Raw genomic sequence first — 20,110 nt, forward strand, 5'->3', positions numbered from 1 at the left:
GATGTATATTGATTATGCTATTAGGAAAGATGAACCACCTGCAATTTCTGATACTAGCTCTACAACAGACATTATGCTTTATGAAAAATAGGAGCGATCTAATCACCTCCAGCGTAATGTTCATTAAGACAAAAATTTCTACTGGTATTCGTGATTCTGTAGATCAGCATGATAATGTTTGGGATTTGTTGAAGGTCATTGATGATCAATTCGTTACTTCAGAGAAGGCACTCGCAAGTACCCTAATCATGAAGTTCTCATCCCTAAGACTTACCAATGTCAAAGGTGTGCACAAGCACATCATGCATATGAAGGATATTGCGACTCAATTAAAGAATCTCAAGGTTGAAATGTCGGAGTCATTTCTGGTGCACTACATTTTGAATACCCTTCCACATCAATACGGGCCCTTCAAAATCTCTTACAGTACACATAAAGACAAATGGTCAATTAATGAACTTATGACCATGTGTGTTCAAGAGGAAAGAAGGCTAATGATGAAATTGGGTGAGAGTGCAATGCTGGCTATGCGTGGAAATGACAAATCTCAGGCTAATAAAAAAGGAAAGGTAAAATACCTCCCCAAGCTGATATCAAGAAAAATTCCAAGTGTTTCTTCTGTAAAAAGATGGGACACGTGAAGAAGGAATGCACCAAATTTAAAAAATGGCTTGAGGATAAAGGTAATTCAATTTCATTTGTTTGTTATAAATCTAATATGGTTAATGTAAATATTAACACATAGTAGATTGATTCTGGATCAACAATCCACATTTCGAATTCCTTGCAGGATTTGCAAAACCTAAGGAAGCTAGTGGGAAATGAGTGAAACATCTTATCCGAAAACAAAATAGGCTCACATGTGGAGGCTGTAGGGACATGCTGTTTAACTTTAAGTAGTGATTTTATTTTAGAGTTAGAAAAAACCTTTTATGTTCCAAATTTTTCTAGAAACTTGATTTCAGTTTCAAGACTTGTACCTTTTGAATATTCCTTTCACTTTCAGAAACATCCTTTAGTTTATTTTACAAATCTGATTGTGTTAAGAATTGTATTTTATCTGATGGTCTTTACTGCATTAATTTACAAAACAATGCCACTCATAATGTTATGCATGTTAAAACTGATACTAAAAGATGTGTTATTAATGAGAATTCCTCTACATTATAACACCGGAGATTAGGTCATATCTCCATAGAAATGATTAAAAGATTAGTAAATGATGGGTACTTAGTACTCTGGATTTTACTGATTTTGAGACTTGTGTAAACTGCATAAAGGGAAAGTAGACCAACAAGTCAAAGAAAGGTGTTAATAGAAGTTCAGCCATATTAGAAATCATACACACTAACATATGTAGTCCAGACATGGACTCACATGGTCAGAAATACTTCATCTCCTTCATAGATGATTATTCACGATATATGTATATGTACATGCTTCATAACAAGAACGACGCATTAGATGCCTTTAAAATCTTTAAGACTGAAGTAGAGAAATAATGCGACAAGCAAATAAAGATCGTGAGATCAGATAGAGGTGGAGAATATTATGGTCGATACACTAAGGATGGACAAGCACTTGGGCCATTTGCAAAGTTTCTTCAAGAACATGAGATTGTTGCCCAATACACCATGCCTGGTTCACCGAATCAGAATGGTGTAGCAGAAAGAAGAAACCGAACATTATTGGACATGGTGCGGAGTATGCTAAGCAATTCCAATCTTTCTAATTCCTTGTGAACTGAAGCACTTAAGACGGTAGTGTATATATTAAATCGAGTTCCAACCAAGGTTGTTCCTAAAACGCCATTTGAATTATGGAAAGGTTGGAAACCGAGTTTATGACATATGCATGTTTGGGGATGTCCGTCTGAAGTAAGAATTTATAATCCACAAGAAAAGAAGTTGGACCCAAGGACCATTAGTGGGTATTTCATTTTGATATGTTGAAAGGTTTAAATGTTACAGTTTTTTTGTCTATCTTACAATACTAAGATTGTGGAATTAAGAAATGCAAAGTTTCTTGAAAATGACTTGATCAATGGGAGCGATCAAATCAGGACTATAGGTTCTAAGAAGGATCATTCAGAATCTCAACCTTCCACTTCAGGTGATAGATTGGTTATTGTTCATAGCGCCCCTCAAGTACAAACTGGTGTTGAACGACCAATCATTGAAGTTCCACAAGCTGTTGACAACATTCCAGTAGATCAGATTGTTCAAGAGTTGCCCGAAACTTCTAAACAACGAGTTGAACCTCATATTTTCAAGGAAGATGATGGTGTGACATTAAGAATATCTGCTAGAACTAAGAGGACAGTAATTTCTGGTGATTATGTTGGGTATCTACAAGAATTTGACTACAACATTGAAATCGAAAATGATCATGAATCTTTTTCACAAGCCATGAGTTACAAAAAATCAGAATTATGGTACAATGCCATGGAGAAAGAGATGAATTCTATGAAGAGTAACGGAGTCTGGAACCTTGTTGAGTTGCCTAATAGTGCAAAAGCCATTGGTTGTAAATGAGTCTTTAAAATAAAATAAAACTCATTGGCAACATTGAGAGATACAAGGCAAGACTCGTTGCTAAGTGATTCACTCAAAAGGAAGGAATCGATTACACGCTATTTTGGCATTAGTAACCCATTTTAACTTAGAGTTGCAACAAATGGATGTGAAAACGACATTTCTTAATGGAGATCTAGAGGAGGAGGTTTACATGAAACAACCTGAAGGACTCCCCTCTAGTGATGGTGAGTAATTGGTTTGCAAGTTTAAGAAATCCATATACGATTTAAAACAAGTATCCAGTCAATGATATTTAAAATTCCATAATGTAATTTCTTTATTTGGTTTTGTAAAAAGTATTATGGATCAATGTATATACCAGAACGTTAGTGAGAGTAAAATTTATTTTTTTGTTTTATATGTGGATTATATTTTGCTAGCAACCAATGATAAGGGTTTGCTGCATGAGGTGAAATAATTCATCTCTAAAAACTTTGATATGAAGGATATGGGTGAGGCGTCTTATGTCATTGGCATTAAAATTCATAGAGATAGATTTCGAGGTATCTTGGGTCTGTCACAGGAAACCTATATCAATAAGGTTTTAGAGAGATTTCGGATCAAGGATTGTTCACCAAGTGTTGCTCCCATTGTGAAGGGTGATAGGTTCAATTTGAACCAATGCCCAAAGAATGACCTTGAGAGGGAACAAATGAAAAACATTCCATATGCTTCTGCTGTTGGAAGCCTAATGTATGCTTAGGTCTGCACAAGACCTGACATTTAATTTGTTGTGGGAATGTTGGGACGATATCAGAGTAATCCAAGTTTAGACCACTGGAGAGCTGCAAAGAAAGTGATGAGCTACCTTCAAGGAACTACGAACTACATGCTTATGTATAGACGGACGGACAATCTGGAAAATTGGTTACTCAGATTTAGATTTTGCTGACTGTGTTGATTCACGCAAATCAACATCAAATTACATTTTTATGATGGCAGGTGGAGCTGTATCATGGAGAAGTGCCAAACAAATATTGACTGCTACTTCCATTATGGAATTCGAGTTCGTTTCTTGTTTTGAGGCTACTTCGCATGGTATATGACTTAAGAGTTTCATATCTGGGCTTATAATTATGGATTCTATCTCTAGGCCATTAAGAATGTATTGCGACAATTCAACTGCTGTTTTCATGGCTAAGAACAACAAAAATGGAAGTTGAAGTAAACACATCGACATTAAGTATTTAGCCATAAAGGGAACGTGTTAAAGAAAATAAAGTGGTCATTGAGCACGTTGGCACTGAATTGATGATCGTTGATATTTTAACTAAAGGCATGCCACCGTTGAAATTTAAGGATCATGTAGTGAATATGGGACTTGGTTCCATTATGTAGTTTTTCATTGTATGTACAATGTTATTTAATGAAACTCTTATGATTGTGATGTTTTCTCATATTTATGTGCACATTAATTTATTTTGAGAAACCTCATTTGTGTAGGACCAGAATAAACATAGGGTTTATTCATTAAGAAATGTTACCACATAAAATATAATATTAAGAAATAAATACATTGTAATACATGGAAGGTAATACTCGTCATTAGAGGATTTATCGCCATGATTCATGTATTTATTACTTAATACAGATTATCGATGGGTTAAAGAGAGAGATGAGAGACGAGAGAGATGCAGTTTCAGTGGTGCTCAGTCAAGAGAGAGATGAGAGAGACGAGAGAGATGCGAGAGTTTCACAGTCCAAATTTGTTTCAGTCGAAAGAGAGAGATGAGAGAGGTGAGATTTCTGTCGTTTGGGATGAAATTGAAGATGGGGATGGACACGCGGTTTTGTGAAGGGTATATTTTTCCAAGAAAAAAAACGGTGCTGAGTGCAACTAGCAATAAGCATTCAGTGTCTTTTTTGCGCTGAAAATTTCAGCTAAATTTCCAGCACTTTGTGCTGAATTTTTTCGATAAACAAACGCGTTAATTTTTTAAAAGTGCTGAAAATAATTTTTTTTAGCAATAAGCACTAAAAATTAGCGAAAACAAACACCGCCTTAATACTTTTTATTTTATTGTAAAAAATGTCGAGGCGCTTTCAGTATGCACCCTCCCAAGTCTTATTAAAGTATGTATGTCTTGAAAGCTACATATTTGATTAATCAAACCCCTAGTCAAACTTTGGGAAGTCGGGATCCCTTACATGTGTTGAACGTTAATAGTACTTTCTTTCCTATCATTTTACAAGTTTTCGATTGCACTTGTTTTGTTTAGAATCGTTATCCTTTACAGACAAAACTTACTGGTGAAACTTTTCAGTGTCTCTTTCTTGGATATTTTGATATGTCTAAGGGATACCGTTGTTATGATCCTATGCCCGACAAGGTTCACCATGCTCTTGATGTCACTTTCTTTGAAAAGGTTTCTTTCTTTCATGATTCTTCATTGCAGGTTATGCCATTTACTTTGAAACCAACCTCAGAGTCTTCTTCTCTTGTTTGTCTTACTCCGATTATCTCCCTTGTTTGTCTTGCATCCTCTCTTCCTCAGTTAATGGCTTTACTCTCGTTGCCTAAAGCAAGTTGTTTAGCCCATTACCCTACACCTTTCATCTCCTCGGACTTAGGTACACCTTTTCATGATTCTATTGTGTCAAACTTTGTCTTTATTTTACCTTCATCTGACGTTGATTTACTTATTGCCTTTCGCAAAGGTAAGCGAAACTGTGTTATTGATCATCCGATTGTCCAATTTATTTTGTATCAGGGTCTGTCCCCTTCTTATAGATCTTACCTTACTACCACTTCTTCTATACGTATCTCTCCCAAAATGATAGGGGCTTTACAGGATCCTTATTGGACTACCACTATGTAGGTAGAGATGGATGTTTTGTAGACAAATAAAAATGGAAGTTGGTTTATTTTCGTCTAGAGAAGCATATTGTTGGTTGTAAATGAGTTTTTAGAATCAAATATCACATTGATAGTACTATTGATTGCTACAAAGCTCGACTTGTAGCTAAGGGCTTCACCCTGACACTGAGAAAGGATTTTGGTGCTACTTTTTCCCTAGTCTCTAAGTCGACAATTGTTTGGCTTATTGTCTTTCTGATAGCTTTTCATTCGTGGCCTCTTCATCAACTAGAAGTCAAGAATGCCTATCTTCATGGAAACTTGGCAGAAGAGATCTACATGGACACTCCACATGAGTTTTGGATTCAAGGGGAGTATTTTGGGAAGGTGGTGTGTCACCTTCTCAAATCCTTATATGGGTTAAAACAGTTTGTGGGCATGGTTTCAACACTTTAGCACAGTTATCTTATCTATGGGTTTCACCAGATGTCATTATGATCATATATGCTTTATTCATCACTCAACTCTGTAAGGGTGTACCATTGTTTTTGTTTATGTTAATGATATAATTATCACTAGTGATGATATACCTAGGATTGCTAAGGTGAAGATAGAACTATAACAAACTTTTGAAGTAAAAGATTTTGGTCCTCTACAATATTTTCTTGTTATTGAAATAACACAATCTTGTTATGACATTTCACTTTCACAGCGAAAGTACACTCTAGACTTACTGCAGAATACTGGTATGTTTGGTTGTCATCTTGCTTTTTCTCCCATGGACCAGAATCATTGTAACCATGTCGAATTTGGTGATCTTCTCCCAAATCCATATGTTTATTAACGTTTTATGGATTGGTGGATTTACTTGATGAATAGTAGACTTGATATCACATTCATTGTTAGTGTTGTGAGCCAATTCATGCATGTGCCTCAGACATCACATTTCAAGGCTATTTATTAGATTCTATGATATTTGAAGTCTTGTCCTAGTTTGGGACTATTTTATCATTTTCATGTTCAGTCATTCATTTCCTGTTATACAGATTCTGATTAGACTAATGATAATCTGGCTCTCTTTTTTGTACGGTCCTTGACCTTGTAGTTCACAGAAACATAAATCTTTTTTACTTGTGTATCCCAAAGAAAATGATTTACGATTATATGAAGGGAGCATACAAAAAAGGGGTTTAGATTATCACGACTCTCTTTATTATGCTGGCTCCTTCACAAATAGTCACTCCACATCCAGCTTTTGTACTTTCCATGGAGGGAGTCTCATGTCTTTGAAAAGTAAGAAACAAAGCGTCGTGTCTCGATCATATCCAGAGATTGAGTATTGTGTTATGGCTCAGGGCACATGTGAGATCCTTTGACTTTGATCTTTGCTTACTAGATTGAGTTTTCCTGTAATTGGTTCATCTATCCTATACTGTGTTAATCAGTCCGCTATTATGCCTTCCTTTGATTCTATTCTACATGAGAGGACTAAGCACATTGAGGTAGATATTCGCATTTTCAAGTAAAAAGTCCAAGTTTGTACCATTGACCTCATCTATGTTTCCTTAAAAAACAACTTATTGATATATTGACCAAGTCAATTGGGCCATCCACCTCATGCTCTATGATTGTCAAGCTGGGCTTGGTTGATATATATTTGTTCCAGATTGAGGGGAGTATTGAGACTTTATTATGTATTGAGATTTCTTTAGTTTGTTGTTTTCTTTAAACTAAGGGCATTATTGTCTCTTCTTATTTTTTCTTCTTAATATATAACTTTTCCCACGTTAGAGAGGTGATCAGGGTTTTTCTCGTAGAAAAACCTCTCATCCTTCTGTCGCAAAGTTAATTCATTAATTGTATTATGATATGTTCTTTGTTTTAATGATGCAAATAAGATTAAAACCATTTCGTTGTGAGACAGGAAACTCTCAATCCAATTCATGATGGGGATGAAGAAGGATTCAAACTCGAATTCGTTGGAATTTTTAGTCCCTGTTGATGTTATGAATGGATCGAATCCAGATGTAGAACCTATGAAGATTTATCAAAGTAAACTATTGCGATGATCACCACGCACTCCTTGCATATTTAAGGAGTCATTAAAAACAAAATCAGGATTCTATTATATGAGAGAAAGGAGGGAGAGGGAGGAAGCAATATCAAAGTGATCATTACATAATCGAAGTAATTCGCTGCACAATCGTGGCTATAATATTGCGGTGATCACTACTTCTCAGATCAATTATCAATTTTATTTTTTTTTAAAGTGTCAAGAAATAGTATAAACTTATATTTTGCATACCATTTCCTGTCAAAATCATGAACATTATATGATTCCATCAAAATCTAGACCTTTCGATGATTTTCTTTTGCCTTAGATGGTTACTTTTGGATCTCTAGAGAAAAAAAATAGAAGAAAAAGATAAGAGAATCTTCATCAACTCCATTTCTTATTATTTTCGTCCACACCATTTTCAACATTCTTCTCATAGATACAAAGAGGGTATGACATCATAAGCTTGACTTGATGTTCTGAATATCAACAATGAGCTTTTGCAAGTAAATTCCTGACTTCTACGTAACAAAAAAAAAAAAAAAAAGGTAATCTAATATTGATCTCCATCTCGATCAGCTGTTGCTAGATGGGGTTCCTGGTGACCCCTTCAAAGCCTCTATTGTTTAACTGCTGGACTACCATACACAGAGCAGAGTCTTGGATACTTTAAACCTTTCAAATCAAGCATTCAAGCTTCATCCATATGCATCTGTAAAAAAAATGAGATATCATGTCAGAGTGAACCATAAATAATACAACAAACAACTGTTCAAATCCCAATGTTAAGAACAAAAAATATAAGGAAGAACTGTCGGTCCGAAAAGCAACATTTCCTGATTTTCATAACTTTCGGGTAGCAGAAAGTATTCTTCGATCCAGTAGTAGAATATATTTGCTTCAGTTTCAGTGCACCATTCATACTCCTCCGTAACAAACATCTTAATCTGGAAAGAAATATAAGGAAAGCGCCCTGTATTATAGGTTAATTTCTTAAATCGATTTAAGCTGATCATGCAATGGTTTATCTACCAATCAAATCTCCAAGAATTGCCTGCTACCTACATGGCTACACCAAAACTTAAATGGAAATGTATCAATTCCCCAATCAACAAAGCCATTGTCACTTATCAAATGAACCATGCCCTAATCTATATTTTAACAGTGTCCAAAATAATAAATTCGGGCAAAAAAAATGTATAAGAAGGCGACGACATCATCCAAAAATTTCAACCCAGAGCAGCTCCAGCCAATGGAATGAAAATAGTAAATTTTGGTTACACTGTTTAACAAGAAATCTCAAAATAGGTTTCACATTAAGCACAGGGACAACAATATATCCGTGACAAAAAGGTCTAAGCTGCATGTTGCATGACACACCTTTGACATACACAATCACACATTCCAATAATATATTATTCTGAACTAGGATATAACCTACCAATGAAACTACACATTGCAGAAGGGAACATCGGTATATAAAATAAGATCAAGAGTTATCCTATACTTGCTCCTGAATTGTACTCCCCACTTTCAAGTCAAATTTTCGATAAATTATAAAAAGCATACTGGACTAATTTCATGTGGTCTACACAAAATATGAGCAAGTCTTTATATGGATAGATTGTCCAACATGGTATCCTACCTAGTGGGCCCCATAAGTGAGAGTACGAATACAGAGAGAGTACAGACTACCTCATCATGGAAAAAGTATCAAAGTATTTATTATCCAAAAAATATTCTATTCAAGGCTTTACTCATCAGGAAATAAAGCATAACTTCTTTTATCATCTAAGTCAAAATTTAAGAAAATACTCAAAAACAACCATAATTTAAGTTGATGCATTAAATGACAACATTGGTTTTTGACAAGAAGGAAATTTTGTAAAAAAAATGTCAGTTAACAAAGTTTAGAGTTATTTCCAAAATATTGGGAAAATAAACACATTGGTTTTACAGGAAAAGGTAGTGTTCTGCGCATCATATTGGAGGAACAGGAACGATGAACATTCATAACACACTATAACACAAAAAACAACCATTGGGACTAACAAGTGTAAGATGAATAGTATTCTACTCATATTGATGCAATACCTGAAAGATTGAGAAATTGAGGGAAGATTTGCAATTGGTTGTTGAAGTTAATGCTATTTAAGTAAATCAAATGATGTTTCACTGCTCAATTGACCAATGATTCTAAATGCACTTGTTTAGGATGATAAGGAAATTATGGCTGTCCCCAAATCTTCAGTTTTCTTACCCTAGAAATCTGAGAGAGAATAAATCATGCGTGAATGCAAGATAGATCCATAAAAATACAGCATTTGCACATTTTATAATACTTGTGTAGCTTTAAATGTATGAAAGAAGCATCAACTTACAATGAAAACTTGTACCTAGAACAATTTCGAAGTATACAATTTGAGGAAGTTTGATATTGATTTCAACCCTCAAGTTTTTTTTACTCAACAATTCTTAACGGAGCATTCATTTTCACTTGACAATAACCCACAAGCATACAACTGCGGAAAAAATGGGGATAGAAATGTGACAATAAAATTCAAAGAAATGTGACAAGAAAACTTTGCTTCTCCAAGTTATAAATGGATAAACTTCAGATAAGTTTGCCAAAAAAATATTGAAAAGTTTATATCATAATTGAACAAATTTTAATGCTCCATTAAATTCTAAAGATATACCTTCCATTAATTCAAGCATCTTCATATCTGCATTGAATACCTCAACCCATCTCCATTTTGGTCTTCTTCTCGCTCCTATAGAACCTTCAAATTGAATATTCTTTTTTTTTTTTTTTTTTGACAGGTATAGGGTTAGTGGTTAGTGGAAATTGCACATTCTTTTTCACTAGTGTTGTCATCTGGTTTCGTTATACATGATCAAACCAACTTAATCAACTTACTCTAAGTTTATCACCCATTGGGCTAGTCATGCATTTCGTTATTATCATTATTATTTTTTGTTATGGTTAGCAGTTAGCAACAAATGAAGCAGGGTTCAAGAGGATTTGAACCTAGGCTGTGGGAACAACACTCCACACGTCTTACCAGTTAGCTAAGTTGGCTAGTCATACATTTTCATAACTACATCCATTTTTAAGTTTTATCAGGTTTAGTCTTTCCACTTCTCCATCTTAACATTCTCATCTTTATTGCGATCAATCTGTGAAATTTTGATTATTTATCACATCTCTTCTGAATGAAGAAGGGTACCATCTCGGTGAGGTGATGAAGCCTGTTTGTTGTACTACCACAGACCTGGGACCAAAACCCCACCCTTACACTTAAACCTATAAAGAGGATGGGGTTGGGGAGTGAGAATTGGAATACCATTCAGGGAAATAAGAAAGACAAAAGAAAAGGGAAAAACGATTCTCAGCTGTTATTTGAGTTGGAGGATTAGATTTCTCGTCAGTCTACTTGTATTTTAGTTGGAAATTACTCACTTGTTTTGGAATTTTTAATTAGTCTAATTCTATAATACAAATAATTGAAAAATATGGGTTTGGAGTGATTCAATATTCTTTAGACAATTCATTCTGGTATGGAATTTTCTGGGTTATCATCTGTAGTTTCGAGTGCACTACTTATTATTTGTTGAGTTTCCTTCCTCGTATATTGATCCTTGATTTATGATTTTCTGCCATCATGAGGTGTTTGTAATGAGCAGATTTTCCCAGATCTGCATAAAGTTGGTGTCAAGCAGTTCGTTAAAGAGTACACATTTGAGTGCATCTTAGATGACTCTTGAAGTCTACCACTCAAAGGAAATTGCTCAATTGGTTATCTGTGCAATTGAGGGCTTGAAGCACAAAAGCAGTTCAAGCCCTAAAGCCTAGATTAGCTCAGAGATCAATTAGAGCTCAGCAAGTAAAGCTCTGTTGTTGGAGTAAGTAACCAAGAAATGTTGGTGCAAGAAATTCTTCTAACATTTGAAAGAAATAATCACATCAATGTTAATGATTTGGATTGGTTGAGTATAGTAGGGAAATACTAGAATACAAAGATGTAACTAAAACTTTTGAGAGTGGTTCTTAAGCTTAGCGAGGACTTTGAGAGTGGTATTAGGTTTAAAGCGGGGACGGGGGACAGAGTTAGATTTTGGGAGGACTTGTGGTGTGGTACAGCCTCTCTGGCTACTCAATTCCCGTCTTTGTACTCCTGTTCTATTAAGAAGAACTGCTCTATCCAGCAGTGTCTGATACGCAATGAGCCTAGTCCTACGTGGAATTTGGGGTTCAGGAGAAATTTTAATGATTGGGAGTTAAACGACTTTATATCTTTCCTTGATCTCTTGCATACGGTTCATCTCAATGAGGGAGAACAGGATAGGTGGGAATGGAAGAGGGCGAAAGATTCGAGATTTTCTGTCAGATCCTTCTATGAGAGTCTTAACCCTCGTGCAGGGCGATCCCTTTTGGGGTCCATTGTTTGGTGTAAGTCTATCCCATCTAAAGTCTCTTTCTTTGTTTGGCTGGCTTCCCTTGGTAGGATTCTCACGTTGGATAATCTGATTGCTCGGGGTTGGATCACCCCTAATTGCTGTTCACTTTGTCTGAGGGATGAGGAGTCTGTGGATCATATTCTTATTCACTGCTCTTTCTCTTCTATTATTTGGTCTTATTTTCTTGGTCGGTTTCGCATCTATTGGGTCCTTCCTTGTAAGTTTTCCTCATTGTTAATTGAATGGGCTAGTAATGACTTTAATTCTAGAGAAAGACTTTTGTGGGCTATGCTTCCCTCGGCTATTGCTTGGGGGGTTTGGAACGAGAGAAATAACAGGGTGTTCAATAGTAAGTCTAGAAGCTCGCATGCAAGCTTTTTGGAGATTTTGGGCTATTTGTACCTTTGGTCTAAACAGCATAAAGAGTTTGCAGGATTCTCTTTCGATGATTTTGTCTTTAGATGGAACGACCTCTGTAATTAGTTTGTTTTATTTTCTTTTTTGCTCTTTGTGAGGCCTCCTCGGCCTCCTTGTATTTGTGTTCTCTTGTACTTGTTTCCCTTTATCAATACATTACACTTTTCAAAAAAAAAAAAAAAAAAAAAAAAAGATGTAACTAAAACAAATAAGTAATCATAAATCATCGAAATGCAAATCTTGGGTCATGCACTTAAATTGTGGGATGAACTTACAATGACCATTTTCATACATGGAAAAGGATACCCGATAGATGTTTTTTTTTTTCTTTTTTTTTTTTTGTGGCTGGGTGGGGGGTTGGAGTGGATAAACTCCTACTGACAGTACCCCAAAGACCAGAAGAGGTACATTAGTGGACATCAAGGGTTAATGTCTATGTGAATGAGAACTAAACGATCTCCAAGTAAATCACAACGGATTCCATTGAACAAGAATATGTTGCAATCAAGGATGTTTATAAGATGTAATGGCACCACTCGTCTACAAGAACTACTAGAAGCAAATCATTATTTTAAAGCAACCTCATTTCAATGAACTATTGAAGCAAACAGTAAATCTTGGAACCACTCATGCTTTATTTGGCTATGATTCCATGTTACAAATACTAGCATTATGTACAATGCTTATGACTGTTGTGCTCTTTGAGATCTCCTTGACACACGCCTTGTATGTTAATCACTCTACATCAGTTTCCCCATTTATCATCATTGAGTTCCATTCCTCTAAATATTTAAACTCACTGTTGATGTCTCTTTGATCAAACCAGCCAATCATATGATCATGGAGAAATAAGATTAAACCTGAAGTTTCAAGATATTATTATGGAGGTGCTAGGTGTCATGTGCTTTTGGAGTAAATTGGAGGCAGATTTCAAAGGGGTGTTCTTTGATGATTTTGTATTTAGATGGGATGTTATGTGTGATAATTAATTGTATAATTTTACTTTTGTGATGTATGTTCTTGTTGTACCGTATCTAGTTTTCTCAACCGGTCTTTTACTAATTAATACAATTGATCAACTTATCAAAAAAAAAAAATTAAACCTGAAGTAATAGTAGCAACCTTCCTAGTTTTGTTGTCTGACGCTCCTCATCAATGCAATTTCACAAACCAAACTCCACAGCTTGCTCTGAAATTAACCGCACAATTTGGCCTCATCCTCGTTCGAATGTGGGTTCTTCCAAGAGCAAAGGCGTGAACTGAGTGAACAACAAAAGTATGGTATGATTTTGATTCATTTTGGGCATGCTTAAGGGTATGCACTGAATCTACTACAAAAATATTAATTTCATTAATTAAAAAACTTGTTTTTAGAATATGTATTATAAAAAAAATATTGTTTCGCTAAACACTGGGATAGGGATTGGTGGTTAAATCTATCATTATTTTTCCCTATATATAATTCTGTCTCATTGAACACATCTGGATCAGCTTATTGAGACCTTAAACAAGTTTTATATTTTAAACCGTGGGTTGGATCTGAACGTTAATAAATTCTTATTGATGATTCATATGGGTTGGTTTATATTGAGTAGCTTAGAAGCAGTGTAGACAGGCTCTAGGGTTTTCCCAATTTTTACAGCAAATTTCTACTTTCCTCCCTCTTTAGCAAGTGATTCTAATACATCATTTGCACTTCTAAGCTTTTAGAAAAAATAAATGATGCATCATCTTCTCACCAACTCCCTAATAGTCAATATTGTTGGCAACTCTTGAAAAATAATTCCCTTCACCACTAGCCCATTTCGTAGGATTTGATAACTCATCTTCAACCACTAGCAATCGTTGAAAGTTGGCCAAGAAAATCTTCAAACATTTGATGGATCTAATTTCATGGAAAAATGTTTAGTTCGCCTCCAGCACTTTTTAAAATACTCCCCTTTCCAGCCCAACCCAGACAACAAGATGCACTCCCATCACAATCAAGTCTAATCAACCTTCCTTAATTATTGTTTCCTTCAATGATGTGTCAATGTTCAACAAACTCTACCACAGTTTTTGAATGAATATTTGATGAAAAAATTAACGCATGCAGTCCTCTTATCTTAAATTGTCTTCCCAGCTGGATTTATTTTTCTACCACTCCTCCCAAATATGATTAACATTTATATCTCCAATGATCACAACATTGAAACTTCCCCATAGGATCATACAGCCCTATCCTATTATCAATTTTTTGACATCGATTACAAAAATCACAAACATGCATGGGCCCTGATACAATGTCCTTCACTATTCAACCACAATTAATCCTCCATTACAATGATGAATAGCCATACTTTATAGAGAAAAATATAACCCTCAATCTCAACCGTCCATATAAAGTGACTTAAGATTAATCCTAAAATGAAGTGCCAACTTAGCTAAGTTGGTAAGATGTGTGGAGTGTGTTGTTCCTACTTCCTAAGTTCAACCCCCTTGAAACCAACTTCACCTTGCTAACGACTAACCTTTACCTATCAAAAGAGAAGGAAAAAAGAGATTAATGTTAAAATACCCCTAGAATTCTTCACAAAACAGAAAACTGAAATAACCATAAATTTCATAAATCCTACCTAAAGTGAACTACAAATTTAAAAAGGAACCTAATTTAATAAGACTACTCATAAGGAAAGTCTCTCTAAGCACCATACATACTGCCTTGTGCAGATACTTCAAATTTGGTAAACCATTTTATATTGGCATGCTCTTTGGGTCTATTTGAAACATGCCTTGCACATCAATTGCTTTATGTCGCAAAGAATAATAAATGTAAACAAAGACGAACTTTCAACCTTTCGTAGGGAACCTCTATAGAGAACAGCAAGGTTATTCAGTTAATGATTGAACATTTTGTACTCCCCCCACGAGAGCTTCAAAAAGGCACATTACTAGTTCCTCCTTGCCTTTATAGTTTCTCTATGTCTTCTTTTGAGAGCAAAGCAGGGGGAGCAAAGAGTGGAGGACATTTTTTCTATCAATCAGTTTTGGGGAAGCTGATGAAGCATGCCAATTTGAGTTCTATGAGAAGGCAACACCTATAAATTGACCAAGAAAAATATGAGAAGAAGTCTCATTCAAATAAGTAACACTTTTAAGGTATAATTTTAGATTTAGGAGTTCTGAATCCATTGAATCAAAAAGAAATGTCAGTTATCATCTTAGTCAAAGGAGTTGAAGTTGTTAATGAGCTCCCTACTTGGGACTGGTCTTGGTAAATTTATATCTAGTTGAGTAGCAGTACTTTTAGTTGATTGAGGACCTACTGCATGCCTTCCTACATATGGATATTTATTTCTTGGGCTTTCATGTGGATTTTTATCGTGTAGTTTTCAAAAGCGCTCAAGTTGTCAGTTGTCACAAATTCTAGTGTCCATGTCTGGAAGGCATCAGTCAGCTTCTTGAGTTGCTTCAGCCGGAGAAAGGGAGCCGCAGAGATAGGCAATGTAATCAATCAGAGGGAGGGGATTCTGGAAAGAAAGGGAACTGAGGATCTGCAAGAGAATAGTACTATGAAATAACTATTTGTCAGGATTGACTATCCAGACTTTGAAAGTAGGGCGAACTTCTATATTAACGTCGAAATACACCCATTCAAGTTGGGGATGGCTTATCCAGAAGGTGTAGCTCTGAGGAGATACTATAAAAATAAAATTAAAAATAAAAAAATTTGATCCAAGGATGCTTCTAGTAGTCTATTTAGTTATCTCACTTACTACTGAGCAGGATCATATGATTTTCTTAGGCAGGCCTTGGCTGCAACAGGCCAAGGTACGTGATTCAACATTAAGATCAAGGGACTGTAGCTTTGAAATGTTGAGCCCTAGAGATGGATTCCCTCTACTCATATTTGTTGAATTTCCTTTCCCATTCATTATTCATACTTGATCATGTTACTTCCATTTGTGATTTTCTTCTTAAATTTGTGATTTTCTTCTTAAGCTTATTCCTTCAACTTCTTATATTTTCCAATTGTTCAAAGATTATCACATTTTGTTTCATGGTTGTTGATGGCAACGAAACTAAACTTATGAAGTAGAGGGATGGTGAAGTAGTGATTATAGCAGTTATTTTACCCTTTCCACTCGGCTTCGGGGCATCTCACATTGCACTAGTTTCCATGGAATGCAAGAAAGAAAAAGGTACATTTGGTGAGTGTTTAAAAAAAAATATGGTCTACTTCATCTTATTTTATTTACTACAGATGCATTATTCTATAAAGTATGAACTATAAAACAAGAAATGCAGAGAGAAAGAGAAAGATACAAGTAGTCATATGAGATGAGTAATCTTTCTAAAAATCTTAAATAGTATTCATCATTATAGATTAAATAGTTACAAGTTACAACCAAAAGTGGAGTAGTAAAGAAAAACTCATGTAAATGAAAATCCAAAAAAGATAAAAAAAATTAGCATACATAATAGAAATTACAAGTACACCGATGCACTTGAAATCCACTGACCTCTACAGCTCCATCATCATCATCATGAGCTTCCAATACAAACATCCCCTTTTCTGAACTGTTTAAATGGATATTAGTGATCTTGTAGCCACGCTACCCATCAACAATAAATTGATCGTCTTGATTATCTCCCTCAACCCGATTTTCACTATGAACAATCTCATTAACATGATGTAAATTCTGTATCATTTGTGAAAGATAAGGATTTCCGGCTCCGGTATGATCAGATAGCCCGGCCGGATGACTTGTCCATTGTGAGAGTATACCAATTAACTGGCTCGTAACAGTCTGCTGGTCGTGAAGAATACGAGACTGAATCTGAACCATTGAAACCCGATGCTGATTCAACATTTCATCAATCCTCTTTTTCCAATCCAATCTCCTTTGGTCCATCCTCTCCTCCCATTCCCTCTCCATTACCAACTCTTCCTCTCTCCTCCGTCTCTCACTCTCGGCATAATCCTTCTCCATCGTTTCCCATTCCATAACCCTCTCTCTTCTCTTCTTCTCTCTGATTCTCTCCCTCTCTTTCTCTCTCTCCTCAATCTTACACTCGCGTTCTTGCTCACGTTCCGCCCAAATCCGCTCCACCCTTTGCCTCTCTCGCTCTCTCTCGGCCTCACGGTCTTCAAACCGAGCTTCTCTATCCCTCAATTGTGCAAACTGGTTTGCCAAAAAAGCCCATGCCCGCTTCTCCGATGCCTTCATCTTCTTCTTTTTTTTCTTCAATTGTGAACCATTAAAGTCAACTTCTTTGAACTCGAAACCATCATTTCCATCATCCTTCACATGATTACTAACATTCCCATTATTATTATTATTATTCTCTTCACCTTCTTCTCCATCATATTCAAACCTAACCCTAAACCCAAAACCCCATTCTCACCACCATCAATCCCAACACCAAAACCTTCTTCCGGAGACGGACCCAAATGCCCGAACCGCACAATATCCATCTCACGACCACTAACCGCCATGAAATTCTGATTGTTTTCATGGTTAAATGAATCATTATTGTTATTAGAACTCCCTAAAGAAATGTCACCAAACACATTTTTGTAATTAAGGAAATTGGGCCAATGCGAAAGGCCTTCACCCCAATCAAAATCGCCTTCTTCTTCCTCCTCTTCTTCCTCTTGATGATGTTGATGATGACTTTGGTGATCCAAATTTGGGGGTTTCTTGATTTTCTGCTTAACGAGGAGATACTGATGGCGCATGTTCTGGACCTTTGTAGAGGCATCTTTCCAAGACCATTGCCATGGGAAAGCTATTGGATCACGAGTGTGGTGCAGGGAATTAACGTAGGCCGCGATGGGTCGGAATTTTTTCTCACGAGTTTTCATCTTAGTTAGGGTTCCATCAGAGAGCATCTCTCTGTATTTATCGATTAGGGATCGTTCTTCCTCTTCTGTCCATTTTTTTCTTCTCGGAGGCATCATTCATTGAAGAAGAAAAATGGATTTTAAGAAAAATCAAAGATAAAAATCAGAACTATGAAGCTGTAGAATCGATTATACTGACCTAATGAGCTTGAGCTTGAGCTTGAGTTTGAGCTTGAAAAGAGATATAAAGAGATTTTGGGAGTTGTTAGTGTTTCAGTAGTCCTTCGTTCCAAACCAGTCTTCTCCTTTTCTCTCTCTTTCCATTATCTTTTCAGATCACAAGTAACGGGATTTGCTCCTCTGGTTTTAGGACAGAGGGTATCAAAGTAAGTTGGGTTTTAGAATACGACATCGTTGGACGTAATTTTGTCCAACCACTAATGAGAGAGTGCAAAATGTGAAAGAAAACAAATGGTGATTTCGACGAAGATTCCAATATTTTAACGAATATTTCACTATATTTTTAAACTGATTAAATCCCTCGACTTTGGTCTTACTTATGGAATGATGGGAATTGCCATAAGTCAAAATTCCTTGATTTTTCCATCCCAAAACGAGTCATCTTCAACTTACGAGTAAGAATTTTTACTCATATTTTCAACATTAAGATTTTATCTATTTTGGAGTTAGAGATGATGGAATATTAGGTAGAAAATAGAGGATTTTGTTAAGGCCTGACTTAGAACAATGAATTAAAGATGAGGAACTTATAGACAATTAATCTTTAAAAGAAAAAAAACAAGGAATTTTTATTATAGTTGAAGATTGGGTATTTAAGTAGCAATGAAAAATTGGGTAGAAATTTTATTGTTACTTCCTACTTTTATAATAAAAAAAAGAAAATTGGGTAAAAATAATTAGAGAATAAGGTGAAGTTGAAAATGATAGATCGAAGATGAGGTTGAATAGATGAAAATAATTTATTGATGAGATGGAAAAAAGCTAGAAGATGACTAGTTTATGGGGAAAAATTCAAGGATTTTAACGAAACGTCAAAGATGAGGGCATTTATGTCTTTTTCATATTAGCTCATAAGAAGAGATTGAGTTCTAGGGATGCAATTTCATAAGTTTGAAAACATAGGGATGTAATCAAATATTCAATAGAATATGAGGGCCTATGTCTAAATCACCCCCCAAAAAAAGCAACCAATGAATTCATAATATTTTCCTGGATTCTCTTTTTTATACACCTGTCATAATTATATTCGTGGCAAGTTTGAGAAGAACTTTATTCTCTTAAGCACTCGAAAACTAATCCTTAGCGTATATCCACTATACATATGTCATTGAAAATTATAAATGTTGGAAAATATTTTATTTACAGTTTATCTCCCTCCACCTACAATGGAGTGGGCTCTACTTTATTGCCTTCCCTCTTAACCCCTTTAATTTTATTGTCTTTCCTCTTCTCCTCACTTTTCAATAATATTCCTCCAATTTTATTAACTTTCATCTTTTACCCCTTTAACACACGTTAGTGTCTTTCCTCTTCTCCATTTCATAATATAATACATCTCAAACTTTATTATTTTTCTTCTTTTACCCCTTAATTTCAAAGATTTTTAATATTACCCCTCCAACTTTATTATTATTCTACCTTCACCCTCAAACCTCAAAGAGGATGTTTGTGTTATGGACATGGGCAAACTCGATCTAGTACTTATATATGATGTAATTAATCCTGCGAAAGTTATTAGAATTTATAGGAAGAATATGATTTTATGGGGTTGTCAATGGGTGGACTTGGGTTAAGTGTGCATTAGCCCTAATCCAACCCTAAAGTATGGGTTGCAACTTATATCATCCTTGAAACCCTATCCAAGGACGGATTTAAGTTGGGGAAATGGGATCACTTGTTATCACTCCCCTTCTGAGGACACGACCTGACACGTCATTTTTTAATAAAATATAATA

The 20,110-nt window shown here is 35.5% G+C and overlaps 1 protein-coding gene across 5 annotated transcripts; it reads right to left on the bottom strand.

The window, feature by feature from the left end:
• Positions 1–7,809: 7,809 nt before the first annotated feature.
• LOC147382634 (uncharacterized) lies at positions 7,810–18,516 on the bottom strand. 5 transcript variants are annotated; one of them, XR_015173444.1, is made up of 3 exons: positions 16,810–18,516; positions 13,411–13,566; positions 7,810–8,141 (listed from the first exon to the last, which is right to left on the bottom strand). XR_015173444.1 is itself a non-coding variant. In XM_086427890.1 (2 exons), exon 2 carries the CDS (start codon positions 17,515–17,517, stop codon positions 16,903–16,905), a length of 615 nt encoding a protein of 204 aa, XP_086284016.1. In that variant the 5' UTR covers positions 17,518–18,234; positions 18,334–18,501; the 3' UTR covers positions 16,638–16,902. The 5 variants fall into 5 exon arrangements, 1 of the variants encoding a protein (XP_086284016.1); XR_015173442.1 differs by having other exon boundaries at positions 13,430–13,566; positions 16,810–18,501; XR_015173445.1 differs by lacking the exon at positions 7,810–8,141 and adding an exon at positions 8,148–8,376 and having other exon boundaries at positions 13,430–13,566.
• Between the last annotated feature and the right edge of the window lie 1,594 nt (positions 18,517–20,110).

The sequence above is a fragment of the Akebia trifoliata genome, chromosome 16, assembly GCF_017979445.1.
Source record: "Akebia trifoliata isolate Shusen 1 chromosome 16, ASM1797944v1, whole genome shotgun sequence".
Taxonomy (NCBI): Eukaryota; Viridiplantae; Streptophyta; class Magnoliopsida; order Ranunculales; family Lardizabalaceae; genus Akebia; species Akebia trifoliata.

What these genes read in the sequence shown, in the direction of transcription:
- LOC147382634 (XM_086427890.1), bottom strand. Translation starts at nt 17,517, where the DNA reads ATGAAGGCATCGGAGAAGCGGGCATGGGCTTTTTTGGCAAACCAGTTT.